The 17,307-nt window shown below is 40.4% G+C and overlaps 3 protein-coding genes across 3 annotated transcripts in view; 1 reads left to right on the top strand and 2 right to left on the bottom strand.

Annotated features, from left to right (window-relative positions):
* The window catches only part of LOC106655189 (otopetrin-1-like), a 33,334-nt gene extending 28,076 nt beyond the window's left edge, over positions 1-5,258 (bottom strand). Inside the window, exon 1 of the mRNA XM_014375437.2 lies at positions 5,101-5,258. Coding sequence (XP_014230923.1) covers positions 5,101-5,258 — 158 coding nt within the window. The remainder of the gene's footprint in view (positions 1-5,100) is intronic.
* LOC106655192 lies at positions 169-12,066 on the top strand. Its single transcript, XM_014375440.1, has 2 exons — positions 169-343; positions 11,237-12,066. The coding sequence occupies exon 2, from the start codon at positions 11,469-11,471 to the stop codon at positions 11,937-11,939; it is 471 nt and encodes a 156-aa protein (XP_014230926.1). The 5' UTR covers positions 169-343; positions 11,237-11,468; the 3' UTR covers positions 11,940-12,066.
* Positions 12,067-12,232: 166 nt separating this feature from the next.
* LOC106655191 (adenosine kinase-like) lies at positions 12,233-16,794 on the bottom strand. The gene is made up of 5 exons (XM_014375439.2): positions 15,984-16,794; positions 15,444-15,642; positions 14,900-15,073; positions 14,564-14,834; positions 12,233-14,485 (listed from the first exon to the last, which is right to left on the bottom strand). The coding sequence occupies exons 2-5, from the start codon at positions 15,629-15,631 to the stop codon at positions 14,015-14,017; spliced, it is 1,104 nt and encodes a 367-aa protein (XP_014230925.1). The 5' UTR covers positions 15,632-15,642; positions 15,984-16,794; the 3' UTR covers positions 12,233-14,014.
* Between the last annotated feature and the right edge of the window lie 513 nt (positions 16,795-17,307).

Raw genomic sequence — 17,307 nt, 5'->3', positions numbered from 1 at the left:
GAGACTCTTATTTTACCGATTGGTAACTAAATGTGCCGCGGTCTGGTGGCGCTATCGTCCGACACGGCAGTATCGTTTCAATCTCAACTAGGACGATTTCGCGCCCAAAAAACATAAACAAAAGTTGACCAAGTAAGATAAACAAATAAGACCAAATAGGACGTTTTCGACTTGTCTGGTAACAGTATCGAATTGCCGATTTTCAAAAGCAGTTGTTGCTCAGTGACTCGAGATTTACTGTAGAGTAAAATAATTTTAGCGAAACGCACACATAAAGCCCCAACCATGTTTGACTTTTTTAAGAAATGTAATCTTCCCCAAGCTGTTGCAGAAAAATTTGCAAGTAAGTGAATGTATAATTACTATTTTGATTTTTGGATAAAGTTAACCTACCATTTGCGCAAATGAAAATTTAATTTCCATTATTATTCGTTTAATGTATTTCTTTCAATGCATTGCTTTGTAATATTGTTTCTTGATTTTACTTGTATACTGAGAAAGATGTTATTTGACCATAGATTTCTCTTTATTACATTTCGACTCGAGTGAAAAGTATCTCGAACAATCGGAATTCGTTTAAGACAGCTTCGCTTTTCGACCCATCCCTTTTATATCAACTTTTAACTTTTATTATACAAATAAATATAACATTTTGCTTGAATGCGTTGTCTCTTCGTCCGTTACGTGACGATCCTTGCCTGCAACATTACAGACAATACCTACGTAGCTTCCGCGGTACAAATTAATCTTCCGAGCTAGCACTCGGATGCAAAACGTGTGCATCCAAGAGACCAATCGTTATAATAAAATGATAAAAAAAATTAAAGAAAAAATAAATCAGTATTAAAATATTCGTTCTCAATGATCATAATGTTTCAATTTAAGCATAATTACTTTCTCTTTATTCATTTTTGCATTCGAAGAATGTAAATATTCATATTCTTTCAAACTTGATAATTTTTAATAAATCAATGAAAATCGTTATCGAGTCCGCGATGCTACGAATTTTCTAACGAGTTGCGCATGTGAACACATTACGCCAAGAGACAGATTTTGCAGTCTCTGCGGTTAAGTTAGACGACGCTTGGTAAGTTGTAAGATCCGGCGACAGGACGAATTGCGGAACTGAAGTAGCCTCTAATTTGGCAGGGAATTAGACGCTCTCGCACGCGCTCCTACGACTTAACGAGTAGACGGTCGAGCGAAAGACGGCAATAAAGGACAGAAACAATATATGTATGTATAGCTACAAGTACGAGGATGATATAATAGCTAGACGACGACGAGGCGGCGGCTTGGCTCACAAGCGGTGCATATTGCAAAATACGCTAAGAGCGAAAAGTAGTCATGACTGCACATCGTAAACGGATCTTCTTCTGCATTCCGCAACCGCAAACTTGAAAATTCAGCCATTACGCCTAGAGAGAGAGAGAGAGAGGCAGAGCTATACATGTAGGCTCAACAGTCAGGCAAGGCGAAAAAAGCTCGAGTACCCGAGAGACTCGTAATGTGTAGCTGTTGCTGGCATTTCGCTCTAAAGCCCTTCATTTCTCCTTCTCACCGTCGTTGCTTCCCTCGACTCTCGTGTCTGCACTTCGCAGTGCGCTGCTATATGCTGCCTCGTCGAATAATGAGCGATTTCAGCTTTTCCAACGCGGAGAGGCGCATTATTCGGATTGAGCGGTAGCTGGGGCTGGAGAGGCGATGACAGTAATTAATATGTACAACATCCTCCACGGCGTGTCGTTGCCGCGTGCAGATCGTGCCGAGTCTTTCTCCCTCTCTAGTTGCAGACAATAAGCTGCGCAAACAGTCCCGGGGGACACGCTAAATCGTGCGGTGCAGTTTCGCGAAGCCCGACGCGCGATTCGCGAAATCATGGCGCATTTAATTTTTCAGCGTTGCTGTATATTACAGCTGCAATCATCGCAGCAGCGTCGCAATTGTTGTTGCAGTTGTTGTTGTTATTGTAACGCGTGTAAGACTCATGAAGATTTCCAATGTACACGGGTGTATGCATATAGGTGCAGTGCATGCGCATGATACAAGTGCTGATCGGCATTGTATCGAGCTGGCTGCGCCAAGGAGCTACATGTAGTGTATCGCTCGGGAGGATCAGCTAAATCGTACATGCATTCCAACGAGCGCCGAAACGAGTCCCAATTGTCTCGAGAGAGCTCGTTGTCGACGCGATCCAAGCCATAGACAAGGAACACGTGTGTGCGTCGCTCGGAAGAACCGCGTCGTCGCTTCCTTTCCTATACAGGCGTATATCAGCACTGCCGAATCGGCTGGCTCTAAATATAATGCTACATAGCGCATAAAAGTATGCAGCGTAACAATTCGATCGCTCGCCGCTGCGAAAACTCGAGACTACTCGCGTCTACCCGCGCTCGAGTAATCGCCGCGCAGGAATATGCAGGATGCCGTGCACCTGCAGCAGGAGCTGTACAGCGATCGAGCTTCGGAAACCACCGCAGCCGCAGATCGACTTTGCTACAATACACCTGATAGATCGAGCGAATCCGCGCGGTGTTATACGCGTAGATGTGCTTTGCAATACGTGTGTATGCGCGCGATGGTACACGCAGCGATGGTAAATTTTCACTTCCGCAGAAAAAGAGGAGAAGAAAGGGGAAAGTTATATGCGTGTAGAAATGTTGTACAAGTCTGTGTGGCGGTGGCGGCGGCGACGGCTACCGATACTATGTATCTATAAAGCTATTACAACCCACTTGTTGGCTGTTTTTGCTCGAATCAAATCGATGGGAAGCTGTTATTTGAGACGTCTTGGAAAGTCGACGAGAGTCGCACTATATACAATGATTGCCACCGAAAGTGCCATTCCCCCGATGTTTATTGTTCTACAATGCAACACCGAATCGAGCCGCGAGGCCATTTATGGGCATTGCCTATGCGCCTCGTACACCGATCGGCGTTTTCTTTTCGTCGCCTATCGTCGTTTTTGCGGTTTTCATGTTTGCCTCGTGCGCATCACCACCCGCGCGACAAGCGAGCAACGACTTTTCTTCCATGATGATGATGATGATGATGATGATGATACCGACACATTGTAATTGCGTCGCGATGCATCGGAAAATGCACGAGTTTCGCTTTTACTTCGATATTTTCAATTGTTCTCCTCGCGAACTCCGTCAGCCCGTGTACCTATATATACATTTATATCGTACGCTTAAACGCTTTTTTTTCTTAATTATATTTTTATACTCGCAGACGCAATAAAAGCGAGTATAGGTATATTTACCGCACGTGTATAGAGTGTATACGGCTTTCACACGGTTAACTGCATTGTTATGAGATAGCGAATCTGCAGCGCGAAACAGTAGAGTTAGCTCGAGAGCCGTTTATTTAATTAATTTTGCTTTATATACACCAAGGCACTTTTATAACGTTCTGTAGCTCGCTTTACAATTATTCAAAGTAATAAGCTTTATTGGCTCATACGTTCGGAGCCTTAAAAGTTTTCGAGTACTTTGCATCATGAGTAAAAATGCTCGACGCGTATTATTTAAACGAGAGGCGCGATTTTCGATTAGTACGAGTATTCGCATTTTCGATGGGAATTATTCAAAGCGCTCAATTTACTGTAAATTTGGTAAAATAAAAAGCTATAAAAACTTTTGTACCGAGGTAGTACGATCTTGCCGATCAACGATTCAACGTTTACCTCACTCAAAGCCCTTTGAAATCAACACTGTAGTTGTAGCTCTTCGTTCGCTACATTATATCGCCACAGAACTTGAGGTATGTAGTTGGCTCGAGTTCGATTCGACATGTAGCCGCACTGGCAAAATAATAAACTCTCTTCGCGGCGCACGATGCGAATAAAAAAAACTTCATGACTCCTTTGGCTGCAACAGTCGTAAGTATCCGCAAGATGGTAACAAAAAAAAAGCAGATAAAAAGCAAAAAAGGTATAACGAGATAATTCGCAGGCTCTTGGCGTAGCTTTAGAGCCGAGCCGAAGCTACACGCGGACTTGGCCTTTACGAATGTTATCCCTTAAAGTGACAGTAATTGGCTCGAGCCAAAGGTACATATACAACGTATACGTCTAATGGGCCGCGCGGCTGGATATATACAGCAGATGAAATTAAGCTGCAGTTTGTAGCTCGTTCGTAGCTATTAATTTTTCTACCATTGACTTGGAAGAGAGAGAGAGGCAATTTAGCGAATGTAAATTTAGCAGCTGCTGCAGAGCTAAACAGGCTGGGAACGTCTGCGGGAGCGAGGAAAGGTTTTCGAGGGTGGTTTGAGAAAGGAATTCGTCACCGCTGCAGCGTCGGCGGCGGCGAGGCTCGACTTCCGCGCCCGCGCGCACGTGAGAGCCAGACGATTTGTCAGGTAGTTGGGCGTAAAATTACTCGCAACGAGTCGCGCGCGCAGACAAGGCGAACGAGATAAAAAGAGAGAAAGAGAAAGAGAGAGAGAGAGAGAGAGAGAGAGAGAGAGAGAGAACAAGTGCGAGAATCGTAATAATAAGCAGGTGTGCGTGCGTGTGCGCGAGTAGTTTTTCCTTGTGTACACATCCACACGCAGGCTCGCGCGAGTGCGAGAGTTTAGCGGGGCCCGCCGGTGTAGGTGGGACTGCTATCTATAATGTGCCGCCGAGTATACGTTAAAGTACTGGGCCCGCCCGCCCGCAGGATTTTAGATAACGGATTTGCCGAAGAAACAATAGCCGCGCGCGCCGTGTAGCGAGGCCCGCTCGTCGAGCCAGCTCGAGCGCCTATATCGCACGCGAGATTGTTTATTGTAAGCCCGACACGCGCCTGCCTATACGCCGTATTCCATCCAGAGAAAACTATAACTTTATGCATATGCAAGATGCGTATCATCGTGTGCGCCTCTTTGCACTCGTGTATTACAAGAGTACGCCATGCGCCGCACGACTATAGCAAATCCAACAGTTTTGTCGATGCTAGCGCGAAAAATCTCGCCGATTCATCGGGGCAAATTCTGAGCTTTCGAGAGGCGCAAACGCCGTCGTGTATGCGACTGCCAGATTGAGCGATCTCGCGGGAAAGGTGTATATAATAAGACGGCGCGCAAAAAGAGCGCAGGTAGTAAACGAGGGACTCACCATTTTTGCTGCTCTCCTCGATGGGCTGTAGCGAGCTGTTCCTCGGCATTCTGACGGACTGTCTCGGCTCCTTGTTGCGCTTTTTGTTCGAGTATATCTCGTACCTCTTGGCCGGGCGACTCAAACAGCGAGCCCGGGCTTCCTCCTGGTCCATGAAAATTCCTCGGTGCAGCTCAGCTTCGGGCCTTCTCCTGCGGCTCTCGCGCCGCTATAGCTTCGCTTGGCCCGAGTGTCAATTTATGTAGGATGTACCGCACAGCTGACGCGCGAGCAGCGATCCCCAACGATTTTTAAATTTAATACGACGTTGTGTCGCGCACTTGTCACGATCGAAATTGGTCACAATCAATTTAAAAAATACAAGACAGGTCACTTTTGCGAAACGAAATTAAAACAAAAAGCTGAAAAAAAGTTTGCCGATTCTCGCGACTGCTGTGGCCTGCAAATAACGTCTCGCACTTTTGTTTATAACGTCACGCTCGAACACGGCGAATATTTTCCGGCAACGATTATGTGGATCATTCGAACGAAGAAACCGTTGTGATTCTCTCTTTCTTTCCCTTTTTTTTTATTCACTCGCTTTTTCGCTCCTTTTTCTTCTAGCGATTCTTTCTTCGTTGCTTCTTCTTCGATGTGTATATATCTATCTGCTATGTTGCTCACTCACGACCGCCGCTCCGACTGGAGAAGTCTCTATTTTGCACTTAACTCTGCTGCTGCTGCAGCTCTTTGAAGGCGCGAGACGAATCGCGCGACAGGTCGCGTCGTCCTAGCCTCGCACCGTTGGCAAACTATACACTCGGCCGCGGCTTTTGTTCTCTCTCTCTCTCTCTTACGCTCAGCTGCCACATAGAATCCAACAGGCTATAAGCCAGCGGTCAAAAGCGCGTTAGATCATTAGCACGGCGCACGTAGTCTTACGATAAATTTTTTTTGCTTTACTCTACATTCGGCGTACTACTATACTTACTCGCGGCAACGGCGGCACACAAACGGATCGGATGCGATCGCGAGGCGAGGCGCGCGCGCGAGCTCGATTATACATACACACAATTTCACTTTTTTGCTGCGATGAAAGTAAGGATATTATTATTTTGCACACAAACACGTACTGCACACGCGTAGAATAAACTCGAGGCACTGCTCTCCTAGATCTCTGCGCTTATTGTTGTATTATTAAGTTTGCACCTTGCACTATACCGATACCTATATACCACTGCTAATACTACTGCTTCTGCTTCTATGCAGAAGTAGACATCAGCCACCGACGAAAGTACGCGTGATTCCGGAGTACTCGTTGATGCTCAGTTTGAGAAAATGCATGATGACGCTTGTCGTCGGCGAGAGACGAGAGAGTCGAAGATGCGCATGCTTGGATGCGTCTTCGCGACTCGTCCGCACGACGTCGATATCGCACTTCGGCAGATCGACTGGATCGAAATCGGCGCTCGCGTTCGTCGCAAGCCACACTACGCGACACTGCACCGCACGGCCCGAGAGTCGAGATGAAAACTGAGCTAAAGAGCGAGAGAGACACGTTGGTTTATTATGGTAGAATGCAAAACGGTTTTTTGCGATGCGCGCACTCGCTTTATAATACTTTCACCGCGGTAAAAATCATCGCGAGCTGCTTCTGCTGCGATTACAGGTGTATATACGTGTATGCGCGTGTGTGTGCGGCGCGATGGATCTTGGGCGCGCGCGCCAACTGTAATAAGGCTCTCTCGCGCTCGCGAGTCGAGAAAAGGATTCGACGATGCTGCTGCTGCTGCTGCTGAGTGTAGCTGCGTTCTGCTCTCGCTTCGTCGGCGGCGCGAGTCGGACTCCGAACTATAAGTAACTGCGAGCTGCTCCTATAGCGAATAACGCCGGTCGCTCTCTGTGCACTTCTCTCGGCGGCGCATACGCTTAGGTATACCTTCTCTGCTGCATATTACTCGCTGCTGCTATACGCGGGAGAAACGCGAGCCGCCGTAGCCGCAGCAGCTGTATATAATGCATGTGAAAAGGCCACCGCATCGTGCGCCTGAGAGGGAGATGCGTTTGCCCACGTCGCTGCGTCCATCCTCGCCTATATATGCATACGTTCATCTAACTTCTTACCGATCCGACCGGCCAAATTTGGCTAAATTTCATCCAAGAAGCTGCTTCGCTGTATAAAGTTCGGCTGATCTAACTTGATTCACTCTTTTACGTATACACATTGCATTAAATTTAAAAAAAAATGGTCAAAAAGTACTCGAAAAGTCGAGAGCAAACAAAATGCAATGCCGCTTCGTGACTCTCGCCATTTACGTCACTGCGTGTAATATTGTATATGCGCGCTTACACGATGTGGCCGACAATTTTCGGTTTGCGTGCGTCGCTATTCAATAGGCAGGATGCAGCCAGCGGTTTTGGTATAGCGTACCTATGCTGCCCCGTTCATGTTCGTACACGAGCCTCGACGTATCCTCGTTACATGCTGCAGAGCATCGGCCGAAACAATATATGTATAGGGAGGATCCAAGTCACTGGCACGTATGCGTCATACAAGCCCCCGAAAGTCATGTACTCACTCGTTCACTTCTCACGAGTATAAAAATGAAAAGAAATACGTATGTTTTTGCATAAGCTATATTTTTATGGTCACCAATTATCTCGAGTTAGTTCATTAATTCGTAGCATAACGTATACACGCACTAAATATGCGGCTGTTAAAGATGAAAACGAAGCCATAATTAGAATATTATAATTAGCTATCAATTAAGGATGGAACAAGTGCACTGCGCTGAACCAGGAGGCGAACAAACAATTTAAAGTCCTCGACTTTTCAGCTGTACACGCAGACAATGCATCCTTCTACTCTTCGAACACTAATTTCAATTCGTCAATGTAATTAATATTTTTGCTCGGTCTTTATACGACCCAACAAAACAATCGTGTCGCGACATAATTATTAATCCAACCATTTAACTGAAAATGATCGGCTGAATTTTCCAAGAGTCGCGCGAGACGCTCGAACTAATCTCCGACGCACGTAATGGAAAATATATGTTAATGCGCGAGGCGCGTGCAGATGTATATAATATAAGTATACGGAAATGCAGAATGGATGTTAATCGGCTGCCGCGGCGCATACGTTTAACATGCATTCGAGCTAGTTGTTATATATATTTTCGACGGTCAAGCGCATCTCGCCGTTCGCGCGTACATAATATTATAAACTGGACTGCCAGGAGCTTGGCGTGCGCCGCTCCACGCAGCCGTAGAAAGTGGAACGACGCAACGCGAGCAGTGCAGCAGCAGCAGCAGCGATGGAGATGTTAAAAGTTTGTAATGGATACGCACACAAGAGTTTAATAGTGAAATCGATATATTATTATACGCGGCGGCTTCGTTCCTCTAATCCGCGTTTACAAAGCACCGCGACTGTTTTTTTATGAAGTTTATCATAATGAATGTCAATTTGCTTTTGTTCGTTGAAGACGATCGACGCATTTTAAGTTACATGAAAAGTAGAAAGCGAAATCGCTGCATCTGTATAAATGCAGTCAAATAAAGCGAGAAGAATAACGATCAGTCACCGATCGTTCAAAAACATTCCAGAGTAAAAATCGGAAGCAATCTCGTGGCTCATAAGGCCGATCGGCAATAAATCGGCGTCGGCGGCAGCAGCAGCGGCGCGCGGCTATCGATCCCGTCCGTATACTGCCTCGATCCGCGAGAGGCGCTAATTAACGCGCGTCCGCACTTTCGCTGATGAAAAGTAACTTCCGCTGCTCTTTCGTTGCTAATCGACATCTCGTGCGCTGCGCCGGATCGAGCCTCGCAGCATGCATGTGCATCCATACTCGCACACGCATACACACACACACACACACACATACACAAACGCAAAACTCCTCATGCAGTACTCGAGTTTGAACGTCGAGCTAAATTACGCCTCGGTATTATATACTGCATCTCTGCGGGTATATAATACGGGCGAACGAGCGTAGGAGGATTAGCTCTGCACTTTCGATTGTATGTGTGTATGTATTATGGACTCTATGGCGTGAAAACACGACCTCGCGCGCGGGCGGCTGAGAAAATCTCGCGTGATGAAAATATGGTCATTCGTCAGGGGTGCGCCAAGGCGTGAAAACAACTCGAGTATTATATTGTGTGTGTGTGTGTACATAAGCTGTGCGCAGCTTCTTGTGCAGATCGGCCTTATGGCGCCTCGCGAGATAATACATATTTCAACTGACGTATTGTTTCGTTTCGCCGACAGACATAATAACTATACGCGCAGAAAATCCACCGGCCCGACGCGACCGAGTTCAGCTCGAAAGTCAACGATCGATGCACGATGACCGGTGAATTTGAATTTATATGGGGTGTAAGTCAGCGCGTTCAAAACTCGAAATAGAACTCACCGTGTTTCTTTTTTATCTCTATTAATGTTACGGGCGAATTTGTAGCTTTTCCCAACTTTTGCTTTCAATTTCATGACGATCGTTCGAACACGTCCAATTAAAATCAATGATTTTTCGCGTATCGTTATCCTGCAATGCGCAACAATTAATTTCATATCAGTAATCGTAAAACCTAATGGATCAAAAAGATTCAGATGAATCACTGCCACGAACGACGTTAACTCTTTTTTTTTTTCGTTATATTATTAAGAGTAAAGTTTTTATTAATCGACGATTAGGAGCAGCAACGGAACGAAAAGGCTCGCGAGTAAACGAAAGAAATGGAAAGTTTTTTTCATCGAGCCAATCTCAATTGCATGCATGATTATTAAATCGTAAAATATGTAACTTTTACATCAGTGTAGCTATAAAACATTATATAAATAAACATCTGAACTTGTTAGATTTTCTTTTTAAAGGCCAACGTATTCAAATCAAAAATATTATTATTTCTGTTTGTATTATTCAAAACATAAACTACACTTACGTGTATTTGACTCGTCTTTATCACGTTACCTTTTATCCAAAAATTGAATCGATAAGCGTAGGAAAAATTAAAGAAACAGATAAAATGTAAACCAGAGAGTCACAATAAAGTTTCTTATCTAACTTTAAGAATAGGCAGGTCGCGCTTACCTGGGCCAAAATTTGAAAAAGTCGTTAGAACTATCTCACATGATCACTGCTGTACATCTTCTACCTTGTGGACGTTAGTCCATTGGAGTCATGCGTAGGTGTACGTACATCCTACGCAACAATATTGCAAGTGAATTCATGTAAATTATTGCGAGACCAATATCAGCTTCTTCTGGGTATGTATCAAGTTCAAATTACTCATAAAAAAATAGTGCAAAACATCGCCGACGAATATCGTCGCGGAGTTCGTTGCGACTTGCGTATACACACTTTACTTCGTCCGCATGGTTGGCGAATCGCTGCACGCACTTCTATTCGCGCAGCGCGCGCCAAGTGCAAAATTCTCACTATGGCGTATCCGTCGCGCGAGACGTTTGAAACAGCAGCCGATCGCGACGTCCAGCACGTTTTCATGCCCTATGCACGCCGCGACTTGTTTGCTTGCCGTCACATTTATACGTTCACGCGCGTCTTACTCGATCGTTTGAGATTTTTACTCCTGAAATCTGCGTTCAACTCCTCGTAACGATGACCGAAAAAAATTTAACCAACGAGCCAGTGGGTGATCTCGAAGAAGATCAGGTTGATGAGCAGTCAAAGTCGACCACGGCATCGCAGAAGAAGGCCAACTCATTCTACACGTCGTCGTCGTCGTCGTCGTCGTCGTCCGGAAATTCAAGTGCGGTGAAGAAGTGGTACACTCACGTTATGGGTGGCGATCATCGGGCCAAAGATGATCAAAAAGAACCCACTACCGCAGAAATAGAAAAAATAATGGCCGTATACAGGGTGCAATACCCATTTCTTCCCGAGTCCCAATTGCGCGGAAAAGCCTGGAAGTCGACGGGATACGTCAGCCACATGGGCCAAACACCCAGGTCTCTCTTGACTTCTTGAATATAATTTATCATTTTCGCGGAAAAAAACTCGATATTTTATGTACAATAGAATTCTCTTATACACTATACAATCTTTAAAACTTTTCATACCTTAATGATATCAATTATGACAGCTTTCCATTTAATGAGTACTAACTTTTTGTTTGTTTTTGTCTCAGATGTCTCACGAAGAACCCGATCAAGAACAGGAGAGCGAACAACAGATTTAAGTCTTTCAGAAAGGCTCAAAGACCAAAGGTATCCAAGACACCTACATCAAATACACCTAAAACTGTGAATACTTCAAAAATTTCAAGTGGTACTAGTAATATTAATTGTTGCACACCAAATGATAGCGTGATTAAAAGGAAGGTTGCAAATTCATTAAGCAGCTGTGAATCAACGCCAAAAATGAAAGTTCAACCCAAACGAAGAAAAATTGATTTAGACATTGATCCAGAAAGTCCAGAATTGCCAGATAATCATATTTCTGAAACTATGGAAGAATCAACTGAAAAATGTGAAGGATTTGATCATTCTAAATCAGCTCTTCATAATTTGGAATTGACATCAAAAGCTGTTTCACAACATAAGATGAATGAAAAATGTGACGTAATATCAAAAGTTGCTTCACAATGCAAAATTATTGAAAAAAATTCCAATTTCGATTCATCAGCTTTATTGAGTGCAATCGAATGTCTCCAAGAAAAATTTGATTCAGACGATGAAGTGATGATTAAACATACTTTTGAAGTAGTTGTCGATGTCCATTATACTCAAGATGGTATTCAAGTGAACCCATTTTCATTGGACAAAACTATTAAAAAAATGTCTAGTTTAAAAGATGATGATGAGCCTTCTCCACCTGAAAAAAGTCAATAGAGCAATTTAAAAATTTATTGAAAAACTTAGAAATAGATAAAATGTAGTTTTGTTAGCTTTAGGTACATTTAGATACTAATGTAAAACATAATTTTTATGAATAAATGTTTATTTATTTTACATGTAAGAATATTGCTTATTTATATGTGTTATTAATACACTTTGAGTACCTGATGAAATATTAACATAACACCTTTGAGTACCTGATGGAATATTAACTTTAATCTGATGTAAAAATGCACTAAAATGAAACTTTTGATTATTGGGATAAAAATAAAAAAATTCTGAGCCAGTTGTTTTTTAACATATTCTTTTTTTAAAATTAAGTGGGTTGTACAGTACTTTAAGGTAAACAATAACTTTCTTTTATCTTTTATAAAAAACATGGTTGTTTATTAACTCAATTTACCAATTCTTTAAAAATGAAAGTTTTTTTGCAGATAAAAAACTTGAGAAAAAAAATTATTGTAATGATAGGATAAATTGCATCTTGTGAGTAACAAATATTATTATGTCATTCTACAATGCCTGTTCAGTAATCGATTCATAATAATAGAAACCCTTATATTTCATGAAAATATAGATGATATTATTTTGTAATTAAATACATGGAGTAGTCTTTCACACATAATTATTTATCTCACATTAGTTTAGCATTATGATAAACATAATTAGTTTGTTATTATGTTTAACTAATACTTTTTGAAACAATACATGTGACTTAAAATAAATGTAGAATTTGATTTATGCTAGTCCACTAATATAATAAAGGATTAGTGTAAGAAAAAGTTTATATTAAACAAATATTAAGATTTAAACAAACTAAAATAAACATGAACCGATTATAAATATAATTTCTTTTATTCATTGCAATCATAGACTGATACTTTTAAACAATACAATTTTCATATAATTGTGTTTTTGTAAATATTTACATAAGAATTACGCTTTTTTTTATTCGGCGAATCACATATAAATCACAAAAAATAGCAACATCCTTTTAAGACAAAAATATAAGTGTTACAATTGTATTACACACTAAATGTATATTTAGCATAATATATTCATATAGTACAATTTGTTTCAATAAATTATCATCAAGGCATCCATAATTTTCTAATAACAATAATAATAATTACAACAACAATAATAATAATGATTACATTAATAATGTAATCCTATAATTATAGACTAGATAACAAAGACACAACCAAGTTTGATTTTTTTTTATAAATAATAAAAATTATCCTTAATTCTTAATTTTAAGAATATGGAAAATTATTTTTCTTAAGCACAATTATAGCTTTCAACTTTCAGTGCGAATATATTTTAAAATATGCTGATCAAACATAAAACAAAGTTACATATTTGATACGTGCTTATTTTTCAAATTATGTATAATATAATTGTACATGCAAGCACATATATTTTTTTATAAGTACTTTGCTAGAAAATCTTTTAGATATTCTAACACTCATTGAATTAAAATCTAATTTTAATTTCAAAAAAATGCATTTACTACATTTTATCTTTTAACATTGAGGAATGCTAGATTTTTCTAATTACGTAGTAACATTCAAAAATTTCCAATTAGATTTCTTAATAAAAATCAATCAAATATAATTTTGCTTTGTACTTTGTCAGATCTGAACTTTCAAGGCAGGATGAAAAAAAAATTTTTAATGATATTGCTGCTCATCACACTTCCCAACAGTTGACTTAGTAAGGAACACACAAACATTGTCTTTATTTGTACTATTATTATTATAGCTTCAACAACTTTAAGATCAATAAACTATCAATTTTTATATCTACTCTAAAAGTAGAGTTATTTTTTCAAATTATTAAATTTTCTTTAATAATTCATTGCTCTTAATAAACGAGCTATATAAGTCAATTAGCCATTCATTCATTGTTCAATTTATCAGTCTGATAAATAAATTTACCTAATTTCATCTAAGTATGTATTGTTTTCGAATTATGTGTTATTGCAAAAGCAAATTCATCATTACATTTACAAGACGAATGAATGATAAATTAAACTATTTTATTAACGAGTCGATGCATTTTCATCGTTATTGTAAAAAATCATCTGGAAGGTCATCAGATAATGTAGCACCTAAATTAGTTATTACATCAGATGCTACTTTGCAACCCCATTCCAAGCATGTTTTTGGATCTTTATCACACAACAAACCAGCTAAAAATCCAGCTACTAAAGAATCACCAGCTCCTGTGGTATCTTTTACAGGAGTAGGTGGTATGCATGGAGCAACCTGTGCTGAATCACCATGTCCCCAAACTACTATTGCAGGGTCCATACCACCTTGAGTCATAACAAATATACTATCACTCATAAGCCACTCACTGCTGAAAGAATTGGATGCATTAACTGTGACACCTTTCAAGTTATTAAGGAGGAAGGGAATATCTGTCGGTGTTTCAAATTTAAGATCTAAAAGATTAGCCAATGCTATCATTTCTTTGACATTGCCAAATACAATCTTTGATAATCCAACCATTTCACATATAGCTGCATGGTGTTTCTGAAAAAAATTATTTAATTCAATTGTTTTCATCTTATCATATTTATTGATTTATATATTTAAAGCTTAGTAAATTACCTCAAAAATGTATGTACCACTTAAATTAAAAGCTATAACAACATTTTTTCCTTGAGCTTGTCTTACAACTTCTTTAGCCACATCCAAACTATGTGTAATAAAGAATCCTTCGATATAAGCTACTCGAACAGTGTCTAGAGGTAATTCTGTTTCTCTCAGATTATCTAAAGTGTAAACAGCAGAAGCTCCTAAATTGACTGCAAGGCTTCTGCATGTGTCATTTGTTATAGATATGCAGACTCCGGTAGGTAAAGTTGGGTGAATAGCATACCTGTATATCAGATATATTTTAATGGATTATAATTATTTTAATTTAAGATCAATGATATTACAAACCTTGCATCAACATTTGCAGATTTAACAACTTCTTTTAAAGTTTCACCAACAACATCATTTCCAAGGCCACCATAATAAACACACAACTGTGGACCATCTTTTTCTCCACACAATTGCTGCAACAATCTCATAGTATTCTGAGCACATCCACCTGCACTGGTTATTCTCTTTGATCTGTAATAATGAAAAATTTGATAAAGTTTGTAACTAATGAAAAGGAAGAATGAGTGGTTCTAATACCAACATGAGAGACACAGATATCTTACATAATTTGATAAAGAATTAACTTAATTACAATAGCTTTTTTATTATGTAACTACAAATGCTATCAACAATTCAATTAAAAGTTTTATTGTAGATCATGTTACATAAAATAAAGTAAATCAATCAATTTTGATATTGAATTTAACTTCTGTTCTCGGTTTTCATATTAATTTGATGTTAAATAATTATTTTGTATTTCATTCTGAATTCATTCATTCATTTTTGAATAATTTTTAGAGCAGCATCTACATAACATAGATGTACTTAAAACTGTACTTACTCTTCTGGTAAATCTGCAAAAAGCTGTTCCATCTCTTTATCGTCTAATTCTGTTTGTCCATCAACTTTGAAATTGTACTTATTTAAAAGATCATTATCATCGGTGGTCAATATAGTATCCAAAATTGGATTTCCAAAAGCCATGGCAATCGGATGTTCAAAACCTTTGATTGTATCTTTAACAGACATGTTGATAGAATCTGAAAAATTAAAATAAAATTAAAAATGGATATCATGCATCAGCTCAGAATTCCATAGAATAATGCAGATATCATTTTATTTATTTTTGGTTCAACATTTTGTGTTTTTGTCAACTTTGCCAGTTCAAACAATGTTATGTTGTTAAATGATGTTGATGATTGAAAATTGAAAGTTAACCAGAAATACGTGATAAATTTAACAAGACAAGGAAGTTATTGAACAAAAGGTGCAATGAAAATCAACAGAGTTTATTAAATCTCGATTACGAAAAATTGTGAAAAAAGGCGAGTTCGTTGATGCGTATGAATGGTGAGTATACAAGAGAAGCTAGTAAGCTTACCAATATTGACTGATTAGCAGAAGAGACAGAAGAATAAGAAGTTATTAAGATGCAGATAAAAAGGGCGAAGACGATAATCCTTGAAGTAGCTGCTTCATCGATCTCTTTCTCCGCACTCGCACGAAGCTCCGCTGGGCACGTGTGCTCCGAGTCAACTCAACTCTCTTTCTCTCTCTCTTCCGACGTGCAGTCTGCGATGTGTGTGCACGTAATATCTCGCCGTATATTCGCTGGCACGTTACGTCGCGCTACGCCGAGGACACCGATGCAATCTTCAGTGGGAGTGGAGAGACGAGACTGTGCGAGCTTTGGATCACATGATGAATATTTGGCCTTAAGCTCGCTGCGCTGAAAACGTGTCTGTATAAAGTACACGCGGGCGCGCAACCTTGATCGTCAATTTCGACGGACGTGCTCTTGAAAGTGCAACAAGACTGGAAGGGGTGGTTTGGGGGGTGGTGGTACGCGCGCACACATGCACACACATGCACACACTCACAGGCTCACAACTTCACTGCACCGACATTATCACTGTATATCGGGCAGCTTTATCCACCGCGAGTACTTGAACAGCAGCAGCAATGCAACTGGCGCGTCTGCGTAGGATTGCGGGTGGGTGGCTGGCGGCGCTAAGGGGGGTTGTTGCGCGCAGGCGGGCTGGCGCCTCTCGATTGTATGGATTTTTTTTCTTTTATTCGACGTCGCTCGCCCTCACAGATGGGCATTGGAATATGGGCAGCAATGACATACAGAAACTCGCAGCTTCGTTGCTATACGTCTCGGCAAATAAATAATACTGCGTTTTAGCAGACGACGGCCACTCGATTTGCGCGCGCGCAAATCCGGGATGAATGATGATGATAGTAGTGCGCCTGTTTTGCGGCTGGAGAACGGAGAAACAGCAGCTTCATGCATTCGGAAGGTTGAAACAGTTCGGTAATCGGGACTAGACCAGACCTCTGACGGATAAATGCGGAAGCATAAGATCGGACCTGCAGAACTACAAGGATGAACCGGGATTTGAGAAAATACGCGAAATCATGATTAACTAATGCCCAAGAGTTGATCAAAAAGATAGTTTAATGATAGATAACATGTTTATTCGAAAAAGTTATTTCTAAGATATGAATTTCTAAGTATCTGTACTTTCAAACTTTCAAAATAATGTCAAGTATTTTTACGTGAATGATTTCAAATTTATAATCCGTTGTCAACTATTATAATTTACGTAATCAAGAATTTGTGGCGTTGAAATATATTTTAGAAAAATATCATTTCTTGTGTTTCAAGAAAAAATTTAAAGAAACCGTGAATTGTTAGCATA

Source organism: Trichogramma pretiosum, unplaced genomic scaffold (genome assembly GCF_000599845.2).
Source record: "Trichogramma pretiosum strain Unisexual culture from Peru unplaced genomic scaffold, Tpre_2.0 scaffold2, whole genome shotgun sequence".
Lineage (NCBI taxonomy): Eukaryota > Metazoa > Arthropoda > Insecta > Hymenoptera > Trichogrammatidae > Trichogramma > Trichogramma pretiosum.
Note: the sequence above shows the minus strand (reverse complement) of the source record. Positions and strands in the feature narration are given on the sequence as shown.